At 36.8% G+C, this 23989-nt stretch overlaps 1 protein-coding gene across 7 annotated transcripts in view; it reads left to right on the top strand.

Annotated features, from left to right (window-relative positions):
• FRY (FRY microtubule binding protein) overlaps positions 1-23989 on the top strand; it is a 236195-nt gene that overhangs the window by 96179 nt on the left and 116027 nt on the right. For all 7 annotated transcript variants that reach the window (XM_032678002.1, XM_032678001.1, XM_032677997.1 and 4 more), the window contains 2 exons: positions 6053-6252; positions 21862-21915. In XM_032678002.1, coding sequence (XP_032533893.1) covers positions 6133-6252; positions 21862-21915 — 174 coding nt within the window. In that variant the 5' untranslated portion in view covers positions 6053-6132. The remainder of the gene's footprint in view (positions 1-6052; positions 6253-21861; positions 21916-23989) is intronic.

Below are 23989 nucleotides of genomic sequence, written 5' to 3'. Positions count from 1 at the left end.
CCTTGTCTTCATGTTTTACTACAAGTCCTCCTAAGAAAGAATCAGAAACACAAAAAAGACCAGACGTTAGTAGCAAATTAATTATGAAAATAATGCTTACACTAAATTAGTGCTATTATTGCATCTTACTAATATGCTGGAATAACATTTTCCTTGGGAATCTTACTGTGTATTTCACCAAGATAAAAATGGATCTGCTAGACTTTTATTTTCAGCAAAAGTTTCCTCTTTTATTCTCTGTCTATCAATCTTGAATTTATTGGAAATATTCTTTTTCAAAGGTGGAAAAAACCACCTTTTGTGGCACTTAACCATATCCTTGTTAATCAAGGATCATGCTTTATTTAATAATCTGTTCTCCTTTTAATATTATAATTACAGTTTTAAAACAAAGCAAATTTTCTGAAGAGTCAATGCAGCAGATATACATTTATACTTAAGGTTATGTGGTTTCTCATATCCTTGACATGAGAAGAGATACTGGGTTGGTTTTATCACAAGGAATTTTAACTGTGTGTACTTTTGTCCAAAAGACTTTGGTTACAAAACAAAACCCATCCTCTGTTCTATGTGTGCTTTGCATTTCTATACTAATTGGTTTTAGCTTGAATTGTGTGATAATACGTGTGTTTGATATGCATGATTTGTTTATGTCGAACTCCATTATCCTGTCTCATGTTCTTGGAGTGCCTGAAGTAGTTTCACTAATCTGTCAGCATAGTATGTACTTGTGGATAAATATAGACATGTAGCCACTCTGTGAGTGGTCATCATCATATGCTGAAGCTAAAAATTACCCCTTTGGTTATGGAAAGGCTGAGCTGATCAGGAGGCCTGCTCTAGCTCACACATTGTAGGTCTTCAGCTTTTGTCTGTTGAAAAACAAAACTGAGAAATGGAAAGAAATGTCTTTCTCAATAGGATTATGAAGCAACTCATTTATTTTTTGATTTTAGTTAGAAAAGGATTCTAACTTTTCTAACTAAGGGAGTGGAACATTTCAGGTATTCACAGGCTCATGGATATTACAGTAGCATGTTGGAGAAAATCCAGCGTGATCAGCTTTATAAAGGGGCTCGGTAGGTATGAAAATACTGCAAATAGATGTTTGCATTTGTGTTATTAGTTTGTTCATTGTTGCTAAAGTGTAAATTTGACACCGTTAACTAAAAAAAATGCAGCCTCTGTTTTTCCTGCTTTTAAAGATACTGAAAATTTACTAACTGTGTATGGCTGAAGTTGTATCCAGTTTAGCACAGACTCTTGGCTTGTGCATTATGATCGTTTGGTTGTTTTGGTTCCTCTTACAGCTTTAAGAAAAATATTTGTAGTGCAGATCATAGCAGAGACTGTTTATCATCCCCGTTATCAGCTTTTGACCATGTGTGTACACTAAACTACTCTACATTTTTACAGCTGTTTCTTGGATCATGAAATGATCAATACATGGAAAAATTCAGCAGAGATTTTATGTCAATAAGCCTTTCTGCAGCAATAGTATATGGTTGTGACAACAACCATGCTACTTTGATATTTATTCCTTGTTTTTAATTTTTAAAAACACATAACATTGAGAAAATAATATGGTTATAGCCTGAACTAAATGAAAATATTCTTTAGGAAAAGAGTATAATTTGAAATACTGCTTATTGTACATATAGTAGAAAAATAGGGAACATTGGAAACAAGAAAATGTGTTTCAGACAGAATTTCACCCCAAAATGGTACAGATATTTTATAGTTGATCAAGCATAGTTAATCTTTGAGATTTTCCTAGGATAGGAGCTTTTAATATGTATACAACTTTCTAAAATTGGTCTGTAGATTCCCTGCTATTGCAGAGTCCTCAGGCATCAGGTTTACCATGGTTTTCTGCATGTGCATCACGACTCATTCTCCTGGGAAATGAGCTACTTTTTTCTAGGTGAAGGGTTTAGCTTAATGCAGTACTTGTGTGGTAAGCAGTACCCTACAATATGTATGCTTTCAAACTAAATGCTTCTGTGGTCTGTTCTGGTACCTCTGTTTGAATAACATTTATTATTTTGAAATCAGGTAGTAAAATCTAAATCTGTCAAGGCAATCAGTGTCTCGAATCAAGTATAACTCATTCTTTCCACCCACCCCGTCCCACACATCTTCTGCATAAACCCATGCAAACTATATGTGGTGATTTCTCATGTTAATTATTATGCCTGTTTAATGGGGCAGTGTTTCACTGGCGTAGATGGCAAAACTGGGCACATCCTTTTTTTTGCTTTTTTTTAAGGCCCACATTATAATGTGTCAACATAAAGGGACCAATCAGGGATGACTTTAATGCAACTATTTCTTAAATTTTGAGTCCTTGATTTGCAGTTTTATGTCTCAGAGGCAACTTTTTTTTTTTTAGTGAGTTCTATAGGGCTCTCAGTCTAGGAATAAAAACTGTATTCTGTTAAAGCTCATACATTATCAATACAGATATCAATAATAGTCTTGTCACATATTTGCAATGCAAATGTCAAGCATATGCAAATGCTTGAAAAAATGGAGCCGAAAAGATGCATTAGAAATCCAAACCTGTATATAATATTTCACGACCAACTCACAATTGACTCAAAACCTTCGTACTGTTGGAAATGTTGTTTTTCACACTGAAGATGCATAAATGGAGTTAACAGCTACAAAATGGTCTTTTAAAATTTTGAACTAAATCAATGTCATATGTCAGTCATTTCTCTAGCTTCCGTAATTGCTGTAGCAATGACAGGTGTTAACCCCCAGGATATGCTTTTTCTGTATTTGAGTGAAAGGCTGTACAGTCCAATATTTCAGAGAGGAGCCAGAATAAAAATTTTTGGTGCACTGGCAAATCTCACAGATAATTGCATTTCTCTATTACAGTATGCAAATAAGTGATTTTTCAATTAGATGTCTGGAAAAAAAAATAGATCAACCTGTGTCACAAATCTGAAAAATCATTCTTAAAAGGCCTCCTACTAGCAATGACTATATGGATTTAAATTTCAGTCTCAAAATCCTGGCTGAATGTCGCAGTGATTGAAGATAAGGGTGGCAGCTCCCAGGTAGGGTGTCTAAGGTTTCTTAAACTTATTCATAAGGATGTGAAGTAGTGTACGTGACCTCACACACTGCCTGCCTGCCTGCCTTCCTTCCTTCCATCCCTCCTATGTGACCCTTCATAGCAAATTTTGAACTTAGAGACAGTTTAAACCAAAATTGCCTAAGGAACAGAAGACAAGTTTGTGTTTGATTAGATTCCTGAAGATTCCTTCAAGAGGGAGTCTGGGATTGCTGCCTGGCCATCAGAGCGGCAGGCAGCCCAGCCTGAGTGTGTTGTGCTTGGCAGAGACTGGCTGGCAAGCAGCCTGCCTGCCCAACCCAGGCACAGCACTTGGGAGGGAGCTTGGGAACGGCTGGGATGAGGACAGAGGGGAGGACAGGGCTTTTACTGCACAAAGGACACAAATCCTTAAGAAAATTGGTTTCACTGCTCACAAAAAAAATTTCCTGACTGAGCACTTGGCAATCAAACTGATTTCATGGATAGATGTGAGCCAGTCAAAACCACACATTTGGCAAATATATTTGTAATTGTAAAAATATTGTCTGACTCCTTCCTAAAGCTATTTATAAATATCTCAATGGAGATATTTCCATTACCTAGTGTATTCAATAGTCCATAAAAATTCGCATCTGATCCTTTGCATCCCACTGTCTTCATGCTTAAATTTTAGGAGAGCCTGGGTGGTGACCAAAGAACAGTGGAATTTACACTCTTCTCCGGTGGCTCTTTTTTCAGTACTTTGAAGTAGGTTATTATTCAGAACAACAGTGTATTTTTAGAACCAGTTTTGTGTGATATAAATGTATGACTGTTTTATACACTTTAATTTTTGCAAAGAGTCATAATGCCAAGAAGATTCCATGATTATTATTCTTTTGCCCTAAAAAATCAAATGAAACTTTGCAGGAAACAAATCTAGAAGAGTTGTCAATTGGGGGTTATTTTCAAAGAAAAATATGGATGTGTTACAATTGCAGAATAATAGCTACATGAAGCAAAGCATTTTTATCTTCAATTATATAGTGAACTTATAAACTGATTCTTCTAAAGTAAAATATGTTCTCTTTTCTCCAGTGCATCTTTTTTTATTTTTCAATGCATGATTTTGGGGTCTGGTTTTGCTACATCTTGAATACACTTAAACAGTCTTTTGGAGGTTTGGGTTTGGTTTTTTTTTTTAGCCATGAAGTGTTAAAGTACTTAGGAAAGATCAATAATCTCATTTATTACAGTCACGTGTCATTAATAATTGACAATTACATTCAATAGTAGTTGCAATTCTGTTCCTCAAAGGAAAGGCTAAAGGCATTAGATGTGAGGCAACAATCATTGTAGTTCTTTCTCTCTTTCTTTCTTTTCAGCTTGGATGCGACATATAATATAACACTCTGGAATGCAGTGCTATGGGGAAATACTATAATGGTATTGATTCACAATATTTCCATGGATTGTATTGGATTAAAACGCCTCTGTCCCAGTCACTAGCAGTACTCACGGGCATTGTGACACTTGTATTGCATTCAGAGTGGACAGTGGCTGCTCTTGACAGTGCTACTTTAAAGTTTCTGGCAAAGCTAACAGAGAGAGGATGCTACCAGTACCTACCTGAAGACTTTTATTGCCAATGAGAGCTGAGCCTGACAATTTTGGGTTGAAAATTTTATATGTAAAATGGCAATATGTGAATTGACAAGATTTTGTTTTGTATTGTTTCAATTTATTTTCCCTTCAGTTCCCAGAAAAATAGTAAGTAGAGCTCAGTCTAGTACACAGTATCTTGATACTGGGGAATTCACAGACTCACAGGATAATTTAGATTGGAAGGTATCCCCAGATAATTCGTCCAACCTCTGCTCGCTTGCGAACTAGAGAAGGTTTCTTAGGGCCTTCGCTAAGTCAGGTTTCAGGTGTATCCAAGAGTGGAGTTTCTGCTGTATCTGTGGACAACATGTATCAGTCTTCAATCACCCCCTGACAGTGGAAGATTTTTCCATATATCTAACTGAAATTTCCCACATTCAAACTAGGATCTGTTACCTCTTGTCCTGTCACCATGCTCAAAGAAGAGGCTGGTTCCTTGGCATATTTGCTATACTCCATTGGCATATTTGCTATACTCCAGTAGATAGCTGAAGACTGCAATAAGATCAACCCTTAGCCTTCTCTTCTTAAGGTTGAACCAGTCCAGCACTCTCAGCCTGTACTAATCTAGCAAGTCCTTAAGCCCCAGCACTTCATGGTCCTCCCTTGGCCTTGCTTCAAAATGGCAGAAATGTCATTCTTGTATGGGAGAGCACAAAACTGGACACAATACAACAGGTGTGATCTCAAAAGTGCCAGATGGAACTGTAGAGTTCAGTACTTTCAGGAAAACTAACACATAATGAATATTTTTTGGCCATGGAATACATTCCATGTCTGACTCTTCATTTAAGATTTATACTGATGACATGTGTATTGTTTTTTAAGGAGTCATTCTTGACTAATCTCGGTATAAATAATTAGAGAATGAGGCCCTTTAGAACTCGCAGTCGTCAAAAGACCAGACGACTGACTTGCAGGGCTTGGCTGGTTTGAGTAGCAATTAAGAATAAATTCTTGTTACTTAACAACTGAGTTACTGGTCTGGCCTGCAAGCAAAGGATAAGAAATGAGGATGTTATTCGAATAGTAAAGTACCAGCAAGTCTTACCGTGGCAAAAAAAAAAAAAAAAGAAAAAAAGAAGATTGAACATGGACTGTGTAGTAAGCACCACTCCATTTTAATACATAAGATTTCATCTTTTATTTCCTCTTCCAGTTAGATTATTTGTATTTTACCCATGGTACCATGGAAGTTGTATTTATGTGTTGTGTGTTTCTTTGATGAGCAACTAATCTCCAATTTTATATTTTGATAGTATAGAGGGCTATTGAGGTGCTCTGGAAATGTTAAGACACGTTGAATTACCCAAAAGTAAATGTGTGTTTTCTACATTTCAGCTTCTCCAGTTGGTAACGGATATATCAAGCCACCTGTCCCACCTGTTTCTGGTACACAGAGAGAAAAAGGACCTCCAGCCATGCTGCCTATCAATGTTGACCCAGACAGCAAACCAGGCGAATATGTCCTGAAGAGCTTGTTTGTTAACTTTACTACCCTGGCTGAACGCAAGATCCGCATCATCATGGCAGAACCTCTTGTGAGTAAAAAGAAAATATAAGTATATATGTACTGTGCTTTGAACTTATTTTAAAATCAGGCTTGCTTGCTGTGCAATGAAGAATATTTTGCTTGTAATCTGCGTTGGAGTTTGATAGTGTTTCCCAAAGTGTAAGATATGCTGCTATGGCAATTAGAACATTGTGGGAGAGGGCAGAGGTATGCAAGATATGCCAAAGGGGTGACATGAGAAGGAATTAATATTTGATTTCTGTTTGCAATATGGGCACATGTTAATGGAATTGAGAGACAGAAGGGGTGTCAGCCAGCATAGATTTCACAGCTGGGAGAATGGTTCCTTGAGTCAAAATAGATTAGAAAATGCTGAAATATTATACAAGTATTTCTGAGCATTATGGGTTTTCAGCTAAAACATGAAAATTAATAGCACTGCTGGCTCCTATTTTAGTTCTGATAGTAGTAGATTTTATAATCTAACAAAGTGCTATAGCACCTATTTTCCGTATGTGAAAAGGCATGGAGCATTTGAAAAAGCAGCTACATTACAAGATCTTGCACAGTGAGAGAGCCATTGTTATTTGTATTTTAGGCAAATTTGACACACAGGTATGTCTGCAGTTTGTCTTATGTAGCTGAACTTCTGGGATTTTGCTGTTTTAACTTGAGACTACATTTTATATACATTCTTGTTTTTTTGATTAAGGAAGAATACTTCTATAACTTATATTTTAGTTCTGATAAGGTAAAACAAACAAAACCCAAACTTAAAAATAACCAGAAACCTTCATTTCTGTGCTCTAGGGTAATTTTTATAAAACCTTATAATGTTTTTGTTGCAAAGTCCAGTGTAGAATGTTTAGTTCAGTTCCCCACTTTCAGGTCTGGATATTTTGAAGAGCAAAATTAAGATCTTCTTGATTCTGATGGCATCTGTTTAGCTTTGATTTAGATTCAGAAGCATTTGATGCTTGGAAAGTTTTACCAGGCTTTCTTCTGAAACATTAGGTAGATACATGATGACAGGACTATCTTACATAATTTGGAAATAACACAAAGAAAGCTAACACTAAGGAATATTTTGGTAAAAAAATCCTTTTTTTTCTTCTTTGATGAGTCCCCTCCCAGTCACAAAAAGTAGCATAAACTGACAATCATAGTGTAGGTCCTTTAAAAAAATAAAGTACCAGGAGCTATTCATTATCATCCAGTCTTCATGTGATGCACAGTGAACGTCTTTAAAATTTTAAAACAAAATGTATGTAGAATTGCTTGGCAAGATCAGAAAAACAACAAAAAGACCAGGACTGAGGACATAGTTCCCTTGCAGCTTCTCTGTTACTCTTAAACACTAATCTCTACATTTTCATGTAAGATTTCAGGCATAGATATGAACTGATGACCCTGATTTATTCCCATTTCACCTTGTGTTAAGATGATTTTGAGTTGCTGTACGGTAAGATGTTATTTTTGTCACTTGGAGAAACTATGAATATCTGAATGTTGATCTTATTCTAGAGGTTGTTCAGTGAAATTTTATTTGGGAGATTCAACATAGAATGTAAAAATATGACAAAAGACCAGAATGTCACCTTCTTCTGGTCATCATTTTCAGAACTTATTTTTTACGGGGGTCTGACCACGAGACACTAACAATAATTCAATTATATACTCACATCTCATTAATACTAATAAGACTTACAAGTTATGGCATGCTGTTCTTTGAGGGTCACTGTGACAAATGAGTAAGCAGGATTCTGTAGACATTCAGTCAAAATGATCTGAAATAATTAGGTTGTAATGAAAGAAGTGACAAGAGAAAATTGCAAAAATTATTCTGGAATACTGGCTAAGAATTTAAGTCCACCTTTTTGTGTGGTAGCTGTTGGATGTTAAGCATCATTGTTCCTACATTTCTACTCTACTGATTAGAATTGTGACCAGGAAGTTCCAGGGATTTGGGAGATGAAGTTTATAAACCGATGGTACCAAGAGCTACCTTTTGGCCTTTTTTCACAATAGGTAGTCCAACAGTGAACTCTTTGAAGGTTCTGGTCCAATTAAACTCAAATATACTTCAAAGAAAGTCAAACTTGCAAAGTGCTCAACACTGGAATATTTCTAGTTTGAATTCTCTAAGTCATTAGAAGATATGACAGTTTTATAAGGAGTGATGAATACTTACGATATCTTTTAGAGAAGCTAAAATGATCTGCTTATAATATCAATGTCTTTTATCACGAAGTCTAGCTCACATTGAAGCTCTGAAGTTACTATGATTAAATTAAAGACTTACTGATATATTTTTTACCTAGATACTTCTATTTTGCCTGCTTATCCTTTCTGATTATCATTACTATTGTTTTTATTAATTTTTCTCTCAGTTTCTTTGGGTTCTATATGCCTGTATGATATATCCATCTCTTTCTTTTGTGATGTACACAGAACCTGACTGTAAATTACCATGTTCTGACAACTATGTTGAAAAACCATGTTTGTGTCCCAGCATGAGTTGCAGATGCTAGCAAGGCACTAGAAGTTTTTGCTGTTTTCTGGGGCATCAGTGAAGGGCACAGCACCCACCTCCTTCTGCAGCCCCATGAAATCTCAGCTGGAATAACAAGATGCCAGTGGCAAAGAAAGCAGAGGGCAATGTCACCTACTCCTACTGCTGTCTTGGCTGTCAACCGAGTATCATTTGATATTTTAGTTACTGGATCTGGCAGTGATCATCATAAAAATGCACTCCCTAGTTAATGTATTTTCTAGGCATAAATCTAATGTCAACTATGCACTGCTAAATCTTTAATAAGTAAAAACAGAAAACTTTTGTTTCCAGATTTGTTTTTTTTTTTTTTTTTACTTTGTCTGGAGACTATTTTTTTTGGAATTTCAGGTGAATTTTTTCCCCTTTTAAGATCTCTGATATTAAGCAGACAATTCAATAATTACATTAAATTCACAATCATGGGGCTAATTTTTAATGATTAACTACTGTACCCAGATTGTCGTTATATTAATCCAAATTAAAAGCATTTGACAGCAGACTTCATTAAAATGGCTTGTTCAGTTTATAAAATTAAATTCACATAAATGAAATATAAATAATTTCTTTCTGTTAACCTTTAATAGTTTCCTGCTTCTTTTCTGTAGATAATTGTTCTTCTTTGTTACAAATATTAAGATTTTTTTCTGCAGACCTTTTTTCACGGCTTATTTAATTCATATCTGATTTTTATCAATTTACATTTTAAATCTTCTCTGCATTGCTTCACTTCCAAACATAATTTGATATTTTACTACTGCTGATTTTTTTCAAGCAGCGATGACCTTAAAATGAAGCTAGAAAGGAGAAGCCTGGGAAATATTCTTGCCAATTCAAATGAAAGAATATATTTCATAGCAATGTGAGGAGAAAACCCAGAAAATAGTTTCCTTTTTAGGAGTGTTGATTATCACTTCGGGTAGTAATTCATCCTGTGCATACTGAGCAGGCTGATCTTTAAATACAGCTTTCAGCAGTACTTAGCCACAGCTGTAGACATTGATAAAACATAGTGAGCTACAGGCATTGACAGTGGTTAATGGTTAATTTAGCTGTTGGTAAACTTTCATTATGCTTTTCTCCTGCAAGCATCTTCTTTTACTGAGCCTGTCTAAATTCAGGATCTGTCTGAATACTGAACTCAAGGAAAGAATTTACTGATTATAGGATTAGGACCATAAGCATGTTCATGTATTCTGCCTATAATTTTCTCCTTTTATTAGGTAGGTTTCATCTCAGCATTCAAAAAAAAACCTGAAAGTGGTGATGTGGTTGATACTAGTGTATTTATTACTTCTATTTCATAGAAGCCCGATGATGTTAAAATATAGATCTATTTCAAAACAGGGCTGTTGTAACAGCCCAGCAGATGGTTAAGAAGACTCTGAAAGAGAAAGAATATGCATATTGGAAAGACTGACCAACCAACACGTGTAATGGCACTGGTGTCTGATTAGCTTTAGTCTAGGCTTAAATTTTTTTGGGCAAGAGAAGAAATATGCTAAGGACAGACTTGGAAGAAAAGGAAGTAAAAGGGTTTTCTTTTCTCTGAGGACTGGGCTGTGATAACTAGTAAGATTTATGTAGGCTGTGATAATACCAAGCAGTTTTATCCCACAGCTGTAATGTAGGATTTTCTGTTTTACATGAACTAAAATTCCAGCTGCATCACATGAGGTGTCACCTGAGACACGTTACCATTACACATTTTTTATGTTTGAAGTCCTAATGAATAGTTTGGCATACATGGGTACTTCAGACCCCTGTTTTTTCACTGTGCACATACAGTAGTTATTGTAAGGAACAAGCAATTTCATGGAAAAGAGGAAAGGCAAACTGTCTAGCTCTGTTCTAACTCTTCACTCAGTTTATGTATGCCCAGAAAAATTGAGAAGAACTTTCTGCAAGTATATATTGAAAATGCTGTTCTCTTTTCTCATACAAAAACTATCGTCCCTAGGACCTTCCTCTATAAAAGCTACCAGCATGCCAGCTTCCCATTGTCATATATCCCTGTCTACCCCTGTCTCACTCAAGGATTAAAATCTAATTATTTTATTCCACTGGTGTTGTGGTAGTCAAAATTCTGTGAAGCATGTGGCAGTCCATCCCAGCTTTAAGGAGCTCATGGTTCATAATACTGTGGCTCTGTATCTCATGTCACATAGTTCTTTAATTTAAACGCTTCTTTATTAAATTCTGCATCAGTTTATTATACCATGCTGAGGACTGTCTTCTCACCTATTCATAAGAAAGTGAAAGCATCTGCACAACATCTTACTGTAAGTACTCAATATGTAACCTGAACTTATAACTTTTATTTTATGGAGCCTTACAGATCTGTTACAGTGGATGCATTAAGTGGCTTGTTGAATGGGCATGTCTATATCAGTCGGTCATAAGATAGTCTGAAAGGACCAAGAACAGTAATTCATCTCAGGAGGAGGTCTATCTCCTAGCGCTCCCAGTAAGTGTCAGGTCAGCAGAGTTTCTTTCCTGCAGGTCATTGACTTGATCCTGGGTCTACTTTTTAGACTGATAGTTGGTCTCAGTGTTTAATTCAACTCTTAGCCATGTCTGAGGACTTCTTGTTGCCCAGAGAAGTTGTGAACGCTCAATCCCTGAAAGTATTCAAGGCTAAGCTAAAGCAACCCAATCTAATCGAAGGTGTCCCTGCCCATGGCACGGGGGTTGAAACTAGATCTTAAAGGTGCCTTCCAACCCAAACCATTTTTGCATAGACATTGCAGTTAGATACAGGTCCATAAAAACACCTTCATACATTTCAGAGTCAGGCAATGTCAACAGGCACTTTCTCAGTGCTCTCAGGGTTTCCACAGCTGAGCATGTGGGCAGAATGCAGTTGGAGGCTGCAGAGCTCATTTCTATGGCAAGACTCTCCAGGATGCTCACTGTCCCTGGGCCTCATTACTGCATGGATATAGTTGGAGGATAGTCAATGGCGCATGTGATGGTTCAAATCGCTAAGAGGATTTAACACTGGAAGACAGATTCAATCCGAGGTCACTGAGGCTGTCACACTACATCACACATTGGCCAGTGCTTGCAAAATACAGCAGAGAATCTACCACATGCCCTTAGTCACATTTTTGTGTCATTTAAGGATATTGGTTATTTTCACTTTCCAGAAAATGAAAGTCGTATTACAGTCATTTCAGGCCAGTCTTATCATCATCATGAAGGACAGAAGAAAATCATGTATACACTTTGGTAGCATTCTTGCCAGATAAGAAGCAATTAATTAACAGGATATCTTTCCATAGCTTCACACAGCTTCATCCTTTGTATGCTTTCAGAGTCACATTTGAAGTCAATGAGTACTGCTTCATCAGGAGTGCTGTATGGTTTTTAATTTATGTGCTCTTTTCTGGGCCTGAGTCTGACATGGTACAGTTTACACATCAGACAGCTAGAATTATTCCATATTTGACCCCGCATATCTGGTGATAAGACAAATACAAGTAAAACTTAAATACTTCACCTAACGACCTTCCCAATATGGAAATCCACTAGATGGGTAATCAGTACAGGCAGAAGCTATGGCTTTTATGGCCAACATTCTTGTAGCAAAAGAGCAGTGAAAGCTGATGTTAGCTCTGCAAGGGCACCCAGCGTCCTCCTTGAAAGTCTGTCAAATCAGTACCAGTAACAGGAGGAAAAGGCTTCACGTCAAGTTACCTGGGAATATGTCTGTTATGGTACAGTTACAACTTTTGAGATAAACATATAGACAATAAAGCCACAAATAAAGGAAGTTTAAAGAAAACTGCTGGCAGTAGTTCTCAAGTTCACTTTAAAAATACACTTTCTTAATTTCTTGGTCTATTCTATGAAAACAGATGCGTAGTCGGTGTAAGTAGCTACCTGACATTAAAGCAGCGCTGACTGCCAGACAGCAAATCATGGCCAGAGTCATGTGCTGTAATTTATTACCCTTGGCCATCTGGGGCTTGAAAGAAGTGTGGTTTCTGTTTACAAAGCTCTCCACTATGCCTAGAGCAGTTCTGCAATTACAACTCTAAATTTATGCAAATCAACTGATAAGGGCTTCCTATAGCTTTGATTAAATTGTCATGTTATTCTGAGTGGATAACCAGTGGTCAGGGTCCTTTGGACACTAATAACCAGTAATGGCCTCCTCTGAGTCTCACCCACCCCTGCCCCACAGGCCAGGACCCATTCCCAGGTTTTGGGGCCATCAGTCCCTGCTGCAGCAGAGCTGGTCTCCTTCTCTCACAATGCTGCCCTGCCATGGGCCTTACCAAGCCGGGTCCACCCACATAAAAATACATTAAAAGAAGGAACCTCATCCACTGCTTGGAACATGGAGATCCTCTACATCCTCATAGCATTGCTCTCACTATGGGCAGGAAGTTTGACTGAAAGTGAGGACAGCACTCTCATAATAACTCAGGGAATCAGTTGAGCTCAAGAGGGAAGATGTGCTTTCCCCATTCTCTGCAGGAAAGAAAAACTTCCTGCATTTTTCTACCATTTATGTCCTCTTGCATAGAAGAAGTGGCTTGGCTCCTCATAAATCAGTTGGTGTAAAACTCTTTGCATATAGGACTGAGGTGTCAGTTAAGTTCTCTATTTGGGAAACAAAGATGTACCAAATGACCAGGGTATATTAAGGTCAGGGAAGAGCATCCTCTCACCCTCTTTGCCAGCTCTCAAAAGTAGTGTCAGAGATGAAAGAGAGGGAACAGCGCTATTCAAGTTACACACTTTTGACTGCAGTGACTTTCTTCCCTAAATCTATTTAATTCACCGCTGTATCTTCTAGTGTTTTTATTTCACAGCAGTCTGCTGTCACAAAAACCTTCTCTTCACAGAAGTAATTACTATATGCATATTCTTGTATTTTTTTTAATATATATGTATTGACTGATGTTAATCACATACCTGAACCACCTTAAAAAACAGTTGAAATAGGACTTTGAATAGCAGTTTCAGGCAGAAGTCTTAACATGGACTTGGAAGTCTAGATCTCCATTGTCTATTGTTTTTATTGTTACATGGAAATCACTGTATCAAGTGCTTTTTCAGAGCATCATGTTTATTCCAGCCCAACAGGCTCATAAATGAAAGATCTTGGACTCTCATACTGCATCCTAGGACACCATTCTTGACTTAGACTTTATATAAAGTTTCATTAATTATTAGAATATGACTCCAGAAAGCCTTCTTCCTGACTTCATATTGAGAGCAGGGTGGAAATAGTGGTTTTATGGAGCATACCTTCATTTTGATGTCTGTATTTGGAGTATGTTCTTGTTTCTATTACGGAGGAGCATTTTTATGAAAATACATTGTAATGGCTCTCAGCACAAAGAACAGAAGAAGAAATCTGTATTTACTTCCAAAAGGCTTGGAGAAGGAAATCCTATAAATCTTGCTCACCTTGAAGAAAATGCATCATATAAGCAAAAAAAAGAATGTTTTTATGTGTGTGTGTCTGTCTTGCTGCAGTCAGGTCTTGCAATGTAATAGCTGTGTTGTTTTTCAGCTCCGCTATCGCTGCTGCTTCCTATAACTGGCTTTTTCATTTCATTAATACCAGTTCAGTTTAGCAATGAGCAACTAAAAAATGGTTTAGGATTTTTTTGAATATTCAAATTTACAATCAAATACCACTTTAGCCAATAACTCTTTTAGGCATGTAAATCACTAAATCTCTAGTAACTGATTATCAGTGTAGAAATTGGGAATATTGATAGTGTTGAACTTAACCCATGTAAATCATTACTTGGACTTGGGACTAATAAAAAAATCAATCCTGTACCTAAAATTCCATTAGCCCTGTTTTAGTTAATCCATTAAATTAAATTCATATTCCTTTTCCAAGCTGTACATCGTGGTCTTTCATGAATTTTGATCTCAAGTACAAATGCCACTAAAACATAATACATTCCCTGTCCCAACAAATTAGGTTCCAGTTAAAAAAATTTTATTCTCTTATATTGGAATTTTTTAAGTCAGAATCACGCAATCTGCTAATACAAGTCTATGACTGAATTATGGTATCAACATTAAGTGTCCACACATTGTTTTTAGATGCTCTTTTTAAATTTATCAAGCTTACAGGTTGTAAAATTCACCTCTGTTTCTGTACACTGTAGTATTGGAGTAAATAAAATCAGGGAAAACCAAGGGACAGTGTTATGATACTAGCCCACCTTACAACTTACCTGTGCTCAGACAGAGGATTTTGATGTGTTCACAGTTAAAATTTTGAAAAGGCATTCCTTTTAGAACAAAGCTCTGAAAACAAACAGTCAACAAAATTTCCTTTCTCAGTTGTGCTAGAATCTACCTGACATTTCAGTAAACTTAGTACTCTTTTCAACTTTTCAGGTTTTACAAAAGCATGTATTTAAAATATTTCTTTTGGAACTGATCCACTAGTAGCCATCAGCTTTTTTTGGGTTTAAAATGCCATAGTAAAAGAAGCTGTTTTACTTTCTATCTGCAATAAAGCACTTTATAACAGAAAATATTAGAGAAGATATAAATGCTGAGAGTAGTAGGTTTGTTGTTTGGGGTTTTGGTGGGTTTTTTGTTTGTTTGTTTTGGGTTGATATGATAGGTTTTGTTGCTGTTACCTGTATATCTGTAACAGCACTTAACGTTTGTTTAAAGTTTGTGACTCTTTGTTATCAACATTGAGTTGAGGACATACCTGGGAATTTTTTTTTACTGCTCAGGTAAGAATGTCAGAGCCCTTGAGTTGTTTGCTCATGGTAAATGAAAGACTTTCATTTTCTTTTTTGTGAGGTTTTTTTTTCACGTGTTATTTTGGGAAAGTTGCAGTGACAAATTTTGCACTGTGCATCTAATAGCAGTGGGTTTGCTTGTCTCTTCAGGCTGCTTGAAATTTACTTCTGTGGAGTATTACTTCTGAAAACCAATTTGCTATTTTTTGGCCTGCTTGGCCCTTTTTTCCTGATATATCAGTTACTTCAGATTAAACACTCTCATGAGTGTTTCTTAGTAGACAGCATAGGTAAAAGATGCCTTTTGCAGAGAATGTGGTAATCAGACAAGAATTAGCCTGTAATACCTGATGTGATGACATAAGCTATCACTGAATCAGTACAGCGCATGACGAGGATGCCAAAGAGACAAGAATCAGAGCCAGTGAGTGAAAACCTGTGTTTGAAGCTGAACTGATGTTTTCTTACAGTTTTGTATTCCGCAGTCCAGCAGTACTGGGTACATTCTTTTCCACGTCAACGAAACAGAAGAGCCATTACAAAAAAATCAGAGCAATTACATGAAGAAAGAATAGGCTGATAATACTGAGCCTGTCTTCTAAACATGCACCTTTCATTATTTTTGTGCATTAACTGTAATGACAAGTAGGTTTTTGACCTGAGTTTGCTAAAATAAAATTTTTTTTTAAATATGGCATATTTTTACATGTTTTTCATAACACTCACATATGCTTATTTCCTCCATATGAAATACTGTGTACAATTAACATTACTTTTTTCCGAATTTTCAATTAAGTTAAATGAAGTCCATCAGAGTTTTTGTTAACATTTGTGAGTCTATAATTTTGTCTTATGCAAAGTTGTGTTTTCTTGAAGCTATATTATCATATCTTTTATATTATGTTTGCCTTTAGAATTTCCTGTTGCTGTATGTGTAGAATTTCAAAGGTTAATAAGGGAAATCTCCTTTTCTCTTTATTTTATTATCTGTGTACCATGCTCACTCACACAGTTTCTTAAAAGAGCCTAACATCTAATTGATGATGAGCAGAGCAACAGGAGAAATCAAAGATTCTGTTGTCATCCCCTGAACAGACAATTTACGCATTTATGCATGAGGACCTGATGACTTGCGAAGAACTGTTAATGAAAACAGGACACTAATTGCCTGTTTCGTAAAAGTTCCAGGTGGGAGATGTTTGGGAGACTATCAGAGCAAATAGATTATCCTTTCCTACAAACACCAAAAGCTTGGTTCTCTTCATTGCTTAGGTATAAATTAACTAGGCTTCTTGGGATGGTGGTAGGAATTCCCAAATAGTAAAAAGGTATATAAGAGATGAAAATTATTTCCGAAGAAATTCAGAGCTATTTTCAGTGCAAGAGCTTTTTTTTATGGGACCATAGGCTGTTCTCTTCATTTGTGAAATGGCAAAACTGATACAAATACTCACAAGTTCAGTTTCATGAACCTACTCAATGCAGGATCAGCACAGATCCATTCTGGGAGGGCGGAGGCAGGACACACACAGAGAAGAGGCCAGGACCAGACAGAGAAACTGTTCATTTCAGAGGCAACTGGCTGGCAGGTCAGCTGCACCTGAAGGGTAGGTGCACCTCTGTGGAATGAAGTTTTGCATACCCAGCCCTTAGATGCGAATTGGCATAATTGCATTTTCTCTTAGATGGTACAGAACATGGTTTACACATCATGTGAGCACAAGGTTGAGAGCGATATGTTTTGTGATTTTTGTATGTACAAAATAATCAATGGCCAAAAAAAAAATGGCGTATTTTTGATCAGACCTTTTCCTGCAATCACCAGTTTTCTTTCCTGCTGAAAAGTATGTAAGACAAAGATTTTCATTTGGGGTGGAGGGGCTTATGTGGTGATTCATTGTAAGCAGGAAAGAAGTACACTTGGGGATTTTTTGATTCTTAAGATTGTGCTTACATTCATTTTGTAAATATTGTGGTCTAGTAGTGGAGTGTGGTCTATGTCTGCTCCATTTCATGTAAAAAGGTCCATTCTTCTGCTCCTTCTTTTCGATAAGTCTTCCACCCCAGCAGACTACTCAGTAGAGTACGTGTGGCTGCTTTTTAGCATGCAGTGCAAAAGTTAAAATTTGTGTAAAAAGATTCTTTCATCCTCCATGCTTTAAAAAAGCCCAACAGACCAATGGGTTTTATCTCAATCAGAAGTACAGTGACAGTAGCCTTGTCACAGTTCACTAGGAATAACGTGCCTAATGATTGCTGAGATTAGAAATAGCTTTAAGGGCTGTTATATGTCATTATAACATTGTGACTTAGTGAAGCTTAATAGGCGCTACAACATCCTTCTGTTTTTATGTTTCCCTGAAACATGTGTTCCATGAACACTCAGTTCTGTGACAGGTGGCTATTCCTGTATAAATTTACCCAATTATGTTTGTGTAACAGCCCTGAAAAAGCATTAATCTCTTAACCACTAAAAGTAACTGACAGTCTTTGGAGAAATGTTTTAGTGTGCCTGTGTGAATAGAGGGTTTGAATAATAGGGGGGTTTTAGATAAATTATAAATATTATATTTAGTTGATGCGTGCAAATATGATAAAATATACATTTGTCATTGCATATTTAACATATTCTATTTTATTATATTCTATCCATAGAATATAGGAAATTAATTTTTAGGTCAGTATTTTGTTTTGTAAGCACTGACAACGCAAAACTTTTTGATGGTTTTATTGAAAAACAGTAGTTTCAAATATTAAATCCAAAGCTGTCTTTGCTGATCTTTACCACTTATCTCTAGTGTGTTTAAATCATGGGAATTTCCAGCGTGAACAAATACAGAGTATACAATTGTAGGCAGCACTTCAAACAAGAAATAAGGACGTTTAACTTAGTGATTAAAAATGGAAATGTTATTATTGAGAGTCCATTCTTCTGAAATTTTCTGATTTTTTTTGTAGTCCAGAAAGCTATAGGCTCTTTCATGTTGATCAAAATTTTATTTTTCATGTTTTTTGGTTGTAGGCTTTGGCTCCAAATTCAGACTACCTATTCATCCAAGATGTAGTTTAGCTACAGAGACTCAAATAAGTTAATGGGTAATATAAAATGGCCTCTTTGCCATTTCCAAATTGACTGGGCAGTAAAATTAATAAAAATAAATAGTACCTTGAGGCTAGAAAACAGTTTTAAGAATTTTTAAAAACTTTAAAATTAATGTATCTCCAGGGTAAATAGACTACTATGGAATCTATTGCTCAGAGGCAGTTTCACTTTATTATACATATTAACCTTGTCTTTACAAGTCCTGAACACTTGGCATATAGTGAAGAAGTCTACCATGAGAATAATTATATCTTATATAGTAGCTGCCATAACAGCAATGTTGAAAATACTGCATAAAATGAAATGGTAAGACTCATAAGGGTATTAAAACCAAGTGATATAGAATAGGCAAGTTGTTTACAGTAGTTGAAAAGATATTTTCTATTGCATGATGAAAAATTGCTGGTTTTAAAGGATAAGCACCTGCAAGCAGTCTTTGAATTTACTCGACAGTGTCTTCCTGACATGGTCACTCATTACTCTCATCATGCAAGCAGTCATCCTTTTATGTTTTAGGAGTCCTTAGACAACAAAAACCACATTTGTATCTGGCCCTTCATTTTTGTTCAGTTCATTATCTGTTCAGCATTCATCACTAGTAATAAAGTAAATAGTAATAACCACTACTTTGAGTTTTCTCAAACCTCCAAGCCCTAAATAAAATTTTCTGTGGTTGTTGCCATTCACTGCAGGGGTACAATGAGTGGCTTTGGCATGTGCACCCTGCTACCAGAACTGGGAGGGGGGGGGATATTGTGCAAAGACACTTGTCTTCATGGGGTCAGCTTGGGTCCATCCAGGCTGAGCCATCACTGCAGTGGCTGCAGGCAGTGTCAGCGGCAACACCGTGCTTGGAAAGAGTCGAGGAAGATCCGGCAACAGCAGCAATCTGAACAGGGAGACACAGAAGAGGCAGAGACAGTTGCAGCAGCAGCTGCTGCCAGGCAAGAGTGTGAGTAGGTGCAGGATGGGACAGAGGGGAAGAAAAAGCCTCAGCTGAAGCTTTAGACTGGAAACATTGAGAAGTTATGGCAGCAGAAGCCTTCATGGCTTTTGGTAGATATCCTTGGCAGTTCTCTGTCCTAGGACTGCCTTCTGCTGCAACCAAGACTGCTGCATGGCCTGTGAATGGTTTCTTTAGGTCAATTTACCATAGTTTGGAAGCCCTGGTGTAGTCCGCTGTAAGAGGGCAAGAGATGACTTGTTTTGCCTTGTCAAAATCAAGGGATCTTCACTAACTCCGAAGTACATTCCGTAGGGAGCATCGTCATCAGAAACTGAAGTATCTGGGAGGTGTGTGTGCTTCCAGAGATAGGTTGCAGGTGATAAGGACATTTTCAGGATTGCAGTTTCAGACCTGGGTTCCCAGAGCATGGTTTGTCTCATTTACTTGTGTCCCTCTTACAGATAGCATGTGATGAGGAATCCCATACCTCGTTTCTGCCTGAAACACCACACTCTGAAAGCCAAACATTGCAGTGTTGGGCATGGAAACACAAAGCTTCTGCATACTGAAACCCTTTTTGTTGAAACAGACCTTAAGAAGCTTTACCATGGTAACACAAGTCTTCTGTAACAGAATCAGAAATTTCATAATTAAAAAAAAAAGGGTTGTTGGTTTTTTCCCTAAACTGCACTAATTCTTAATATGCTAATTTGTTCAGGACTCACAGAAATGTAAGAATCTTTTTCTTTTAAATAAGTTGACTACTATTTTTGAAAGATTATCTGCTGTCCTTTTCAGTGTACAGCAACAGACAAAAAAGTATTGTCCTCCCATGGGACATATCTGATTGTCTGGAGGAGGAGGACTGTGGGTAGGGTAGTGTCCTTTGTTTTTCTCTGGGCTGCAAAGTTTTACTGCATCTTTTCATCACCAGTAAGTTGTCAAGAAGTTGTAATTAATAGCTGTTGTGCCCGTAATGTAACCTGGAGGAGTCACTTTAGATATTTGAGGAAACAATGAAAAATATTGATGGCTGTTCTGGATAAATCAGTGACTCAGTAGAAAACATTTTGTTGATTTTTGTATTTGGTAGGTAGTCAGGGGATACTGCAGTCACCCCACACTTGGCCTCCTTGCCAGCTGGCATTACAAGTGGATCAGCATAATTAATTTCAAAATCAGTCAGCAGATTAAACTGGACAACATTTTCTTCAGAGAAAAACATTAAATAATAGAAATCTTCCCGTATCTCAGCAGCTTTACAGATTTCTTTGGTTTGCATCTTGTATGCCCTGACAGTGATGGTATTTGGCCTGATACATTAACGGATGCTGATGAGTGCAATAGTTTGCTAAAAGCTGAACAGAAAACCTCATTCTGAGCTGGTGGGATAGCCTCAGTCTTTCAGCTGTAGGAGAAGAAAGATTCATGATTTACAGAAGAATAGAGCACTGGCACATTTCAGACACTAGCAACAGTGGTGTAATTCAATACAGAATTGTGATGGTGACAAGTGATGTGTTTTTCAGACTGTCATCTGCCCTCATGTATTGTTTATTTTCATTGTGGTTTGGGAGATTCATGTTTTGTGTATTGTTGTGTATATCTAGAATACTGGCCTGTGTACTTCTACGTGTCTCAGGAATTCAACCTGCTTGACAAAAGAGCCATAAAGGTGAATGGATGTTCACACACGATGACTCTTTCTGAGCTGGGCAGTTCTCTTTGGCTTTCCCAGTTACTCTGAGAACGTCTTGAAAATTTGCTTCCATTCCAAAAATGCCTTTTTTTTTAATGAGTAATAATTTTTCCACAATTGTCTTCCTCAAAAATGAACTCTATGGTCTTTGATTCTTCTAAAATCACCTTTCTTTCAGTGTGCCCTAAATGATGCACTATATCTATGTACATGTTTGTGTAACCTGGTAGTATTATAACAAGAAGGTATATCATGTAACTAAATAGACCCCCTTGGTTATGTATTAGAGGGAATACTAGATGCTTTTTATAGTGTTGAAAGACTTTATCATCAGTGTGAGCAGCAACTCAGATGTAATATGTGGTCAATCCTTCTCTTTTGTGAAAAGACACCAAAGTCACTAAAGACACAATGTCAGTATTGATACATTGATACATATGCAGAGGTCTCCTTTGCATATGAAATAAATAGTATCTCCTGGATGAGATCAGGAGACACACTATGTGAGTAAAGAAATGTAACAGAAAAATAATAGTAGAGTTGATAGAATATATGATAGTATTGATCTAAAGTAATACGTATTTAATATATTTCCTTTTAGGAGAAGCCACTGACCAAATCTCTGCAACGAGGAGAAGATCCCCAGTTTGATCAAGTAAGACACTTGAAATTATATTATTTCCATTCCTCAGGCTAAAAGATAAATACTTGGAAGGCATTCTAGTGTCTTTGTTCTGTGATTGCATACTGCAAAAGCAATATGTCTCAATGTACTTTAGTAGAATGACAAATGCTTTGCCTAACCATTCTTGGGTTTAAATTGGAAGGATTTTTCCACTGTTTTTAAGCTCAACATTTTTCTGCCATAGAACTTCTTGCTTTTTTACAGTGTATTAGGTACATGTATTATTTCCTGGCTGTTTCACCAATGGACATTTTGAAGCAAACTTTTTATATTTTCAGAATATCTGGTTTTTGAAACAGGTGCATGGCCCTCAATCTTTTTTTTTAATGGGGTTTCTCTTATAGTTATTATGAAGGCCTGCAGAATCACTGTCATTGCTGTCAGTCTCATCAGTCTAGTTTGTCTCTGTAGCTGTGACTCAGCATGACTTACATGTGTGCTGCACTTGAAATAGTCTGAGCCAACCTGTTGTATTTAAATTTAAGCGTAAGTTACATTGTCAGGATAAATGCCTGTATATGACAAAGTAGATAATAATTAGAAAAATGGTTGGCAGGAAAAAAGTATTAAAAATAAAATAGAACTTATATAATTAATTAGATTTCATTTAGTAGAACAATAAAATTGTAATTAATAAAATGAAATTTATATCTGTCATTAGATTAATACATTTATTATGTAAGGTAAATGGGACAAATATAAAAATAAAACCAACAGCAATATACACACTTCTTAATAATGGTATAAAGCAATTAATTTTTGCCAGCTGTCTTTCTTTAAAAAAAACCCACCTAGAAATAATTCCCACATAAGTAACCTATTTTGAAATAAAGAAAGATAGGTGGTAAAGAATTTAAATTTCGTGAAGGATGCCAAAACTCACAAAAATCACTCCCGATGAAGAGGAATGATAAATCATAGGTGTATCATAAACAATAAAAGTTATTTGCTGCTCCTCCATTCCTGCCTCAGCTGTCATTGCTGTCACCATTGCTGCTGATTCCACATCTGCCCACAGCACTGTGCCACCAGCGAGGCCAGAAACACAGGACAGAAAGACAGCAAAAGCACCATCAATAGTGACAGCTCTGAAAGCAGCTGTAACTAACGGCATAAGATGCAGGTACCATATTGATTAACTTAACTTTGGGAGAGGAGATGGGTATAAGTAGAACTTCAGAACCTCAGATGAACATTTATTCAGTGTTCTGGGACATTGCACCAGAAGCAAAGATGCCTTTTGAGACTCCACTGGCGTTCACTAAGGTTCACATCATAATTTTAGCTTGACAAAGTGACACATTCTAGATTGTTCTGTAGCTGCTTTTTTGGGAGAGGTAGCCTGCTTGGATGGCTATTCAGAGCAGGAGATGAACAGAGGAGGCTACACTTCTGCTCTGTACTTGGGAGCTCCCTGTCTGCCTTGCTGACCGCAGAGAAACCCAGGGAAACCAACTGAAGGAGGTTGCTTTGTGAGTACTCTCTACCTGCCTAATGAAATTCTTTGTGGTATTCTGACCTTAATTTTATAGGTTTTTTTTCTTCCTGTGGGAAGAGTGTCACATGCAAATGGGAAGGTAAAACAAATTAAGCTACCCAGATGCAAACCTTTTGATACTGTTCCTGCAGTGTATTAAACAAACACATAATGGGCGGCCATGATTTGATTAAATATTCGTGGTTAAGCAAGTTGTGGCCTTTTACAAGGAAGAATTGGAAGACTGATGGTTCTCTTATTTATTGGTAAATAGACAGAAAATTGAATAATTAAGTCAAAATCATTTAATGAGAACAGCAAATGCTTCCTAGAGTGAAACAACTGTGTATTTACTACTGTAGCAATTTACTCTGAGTGCTGGGGGAAAAAAACCCAGATGTAGTCAGAAAACAAAGGTAAATTTTGTTATGCGGGTCATTCATGTATCTCTGTCTGCGTATCTAGAGTCCTACCTGTGTGCAGAGTTGATAGAAAAGTACAGAGCTGAGATTGCCTTAGAAGTCTTGTCAGAAAACCTTCCTTTCAGTTCCTTGAAATTTTCAAAAC

The sequence above is a fragment of the Chiroxiphia lanceolata genome, chromosome 2, assembly GCF_009829145.1.
Source record: "Chiroxiphia lanceolata isolate bChiLan1 chromosome 2, bChiLan1.pri, whole genome shotgun sequence".
In the NCBI taxonomy this organism is placed as follows: Eukaryota; Metazoa; Chordata; class Aves; order Passeriformes; family Pipridae; genus Chiroxiphia; species Chiroxiphia lanceolata.
Note: the sequence above shows the minus strand (reverse complement) of the source record. Positions and strands in the feature narration are given on the sequence as shown.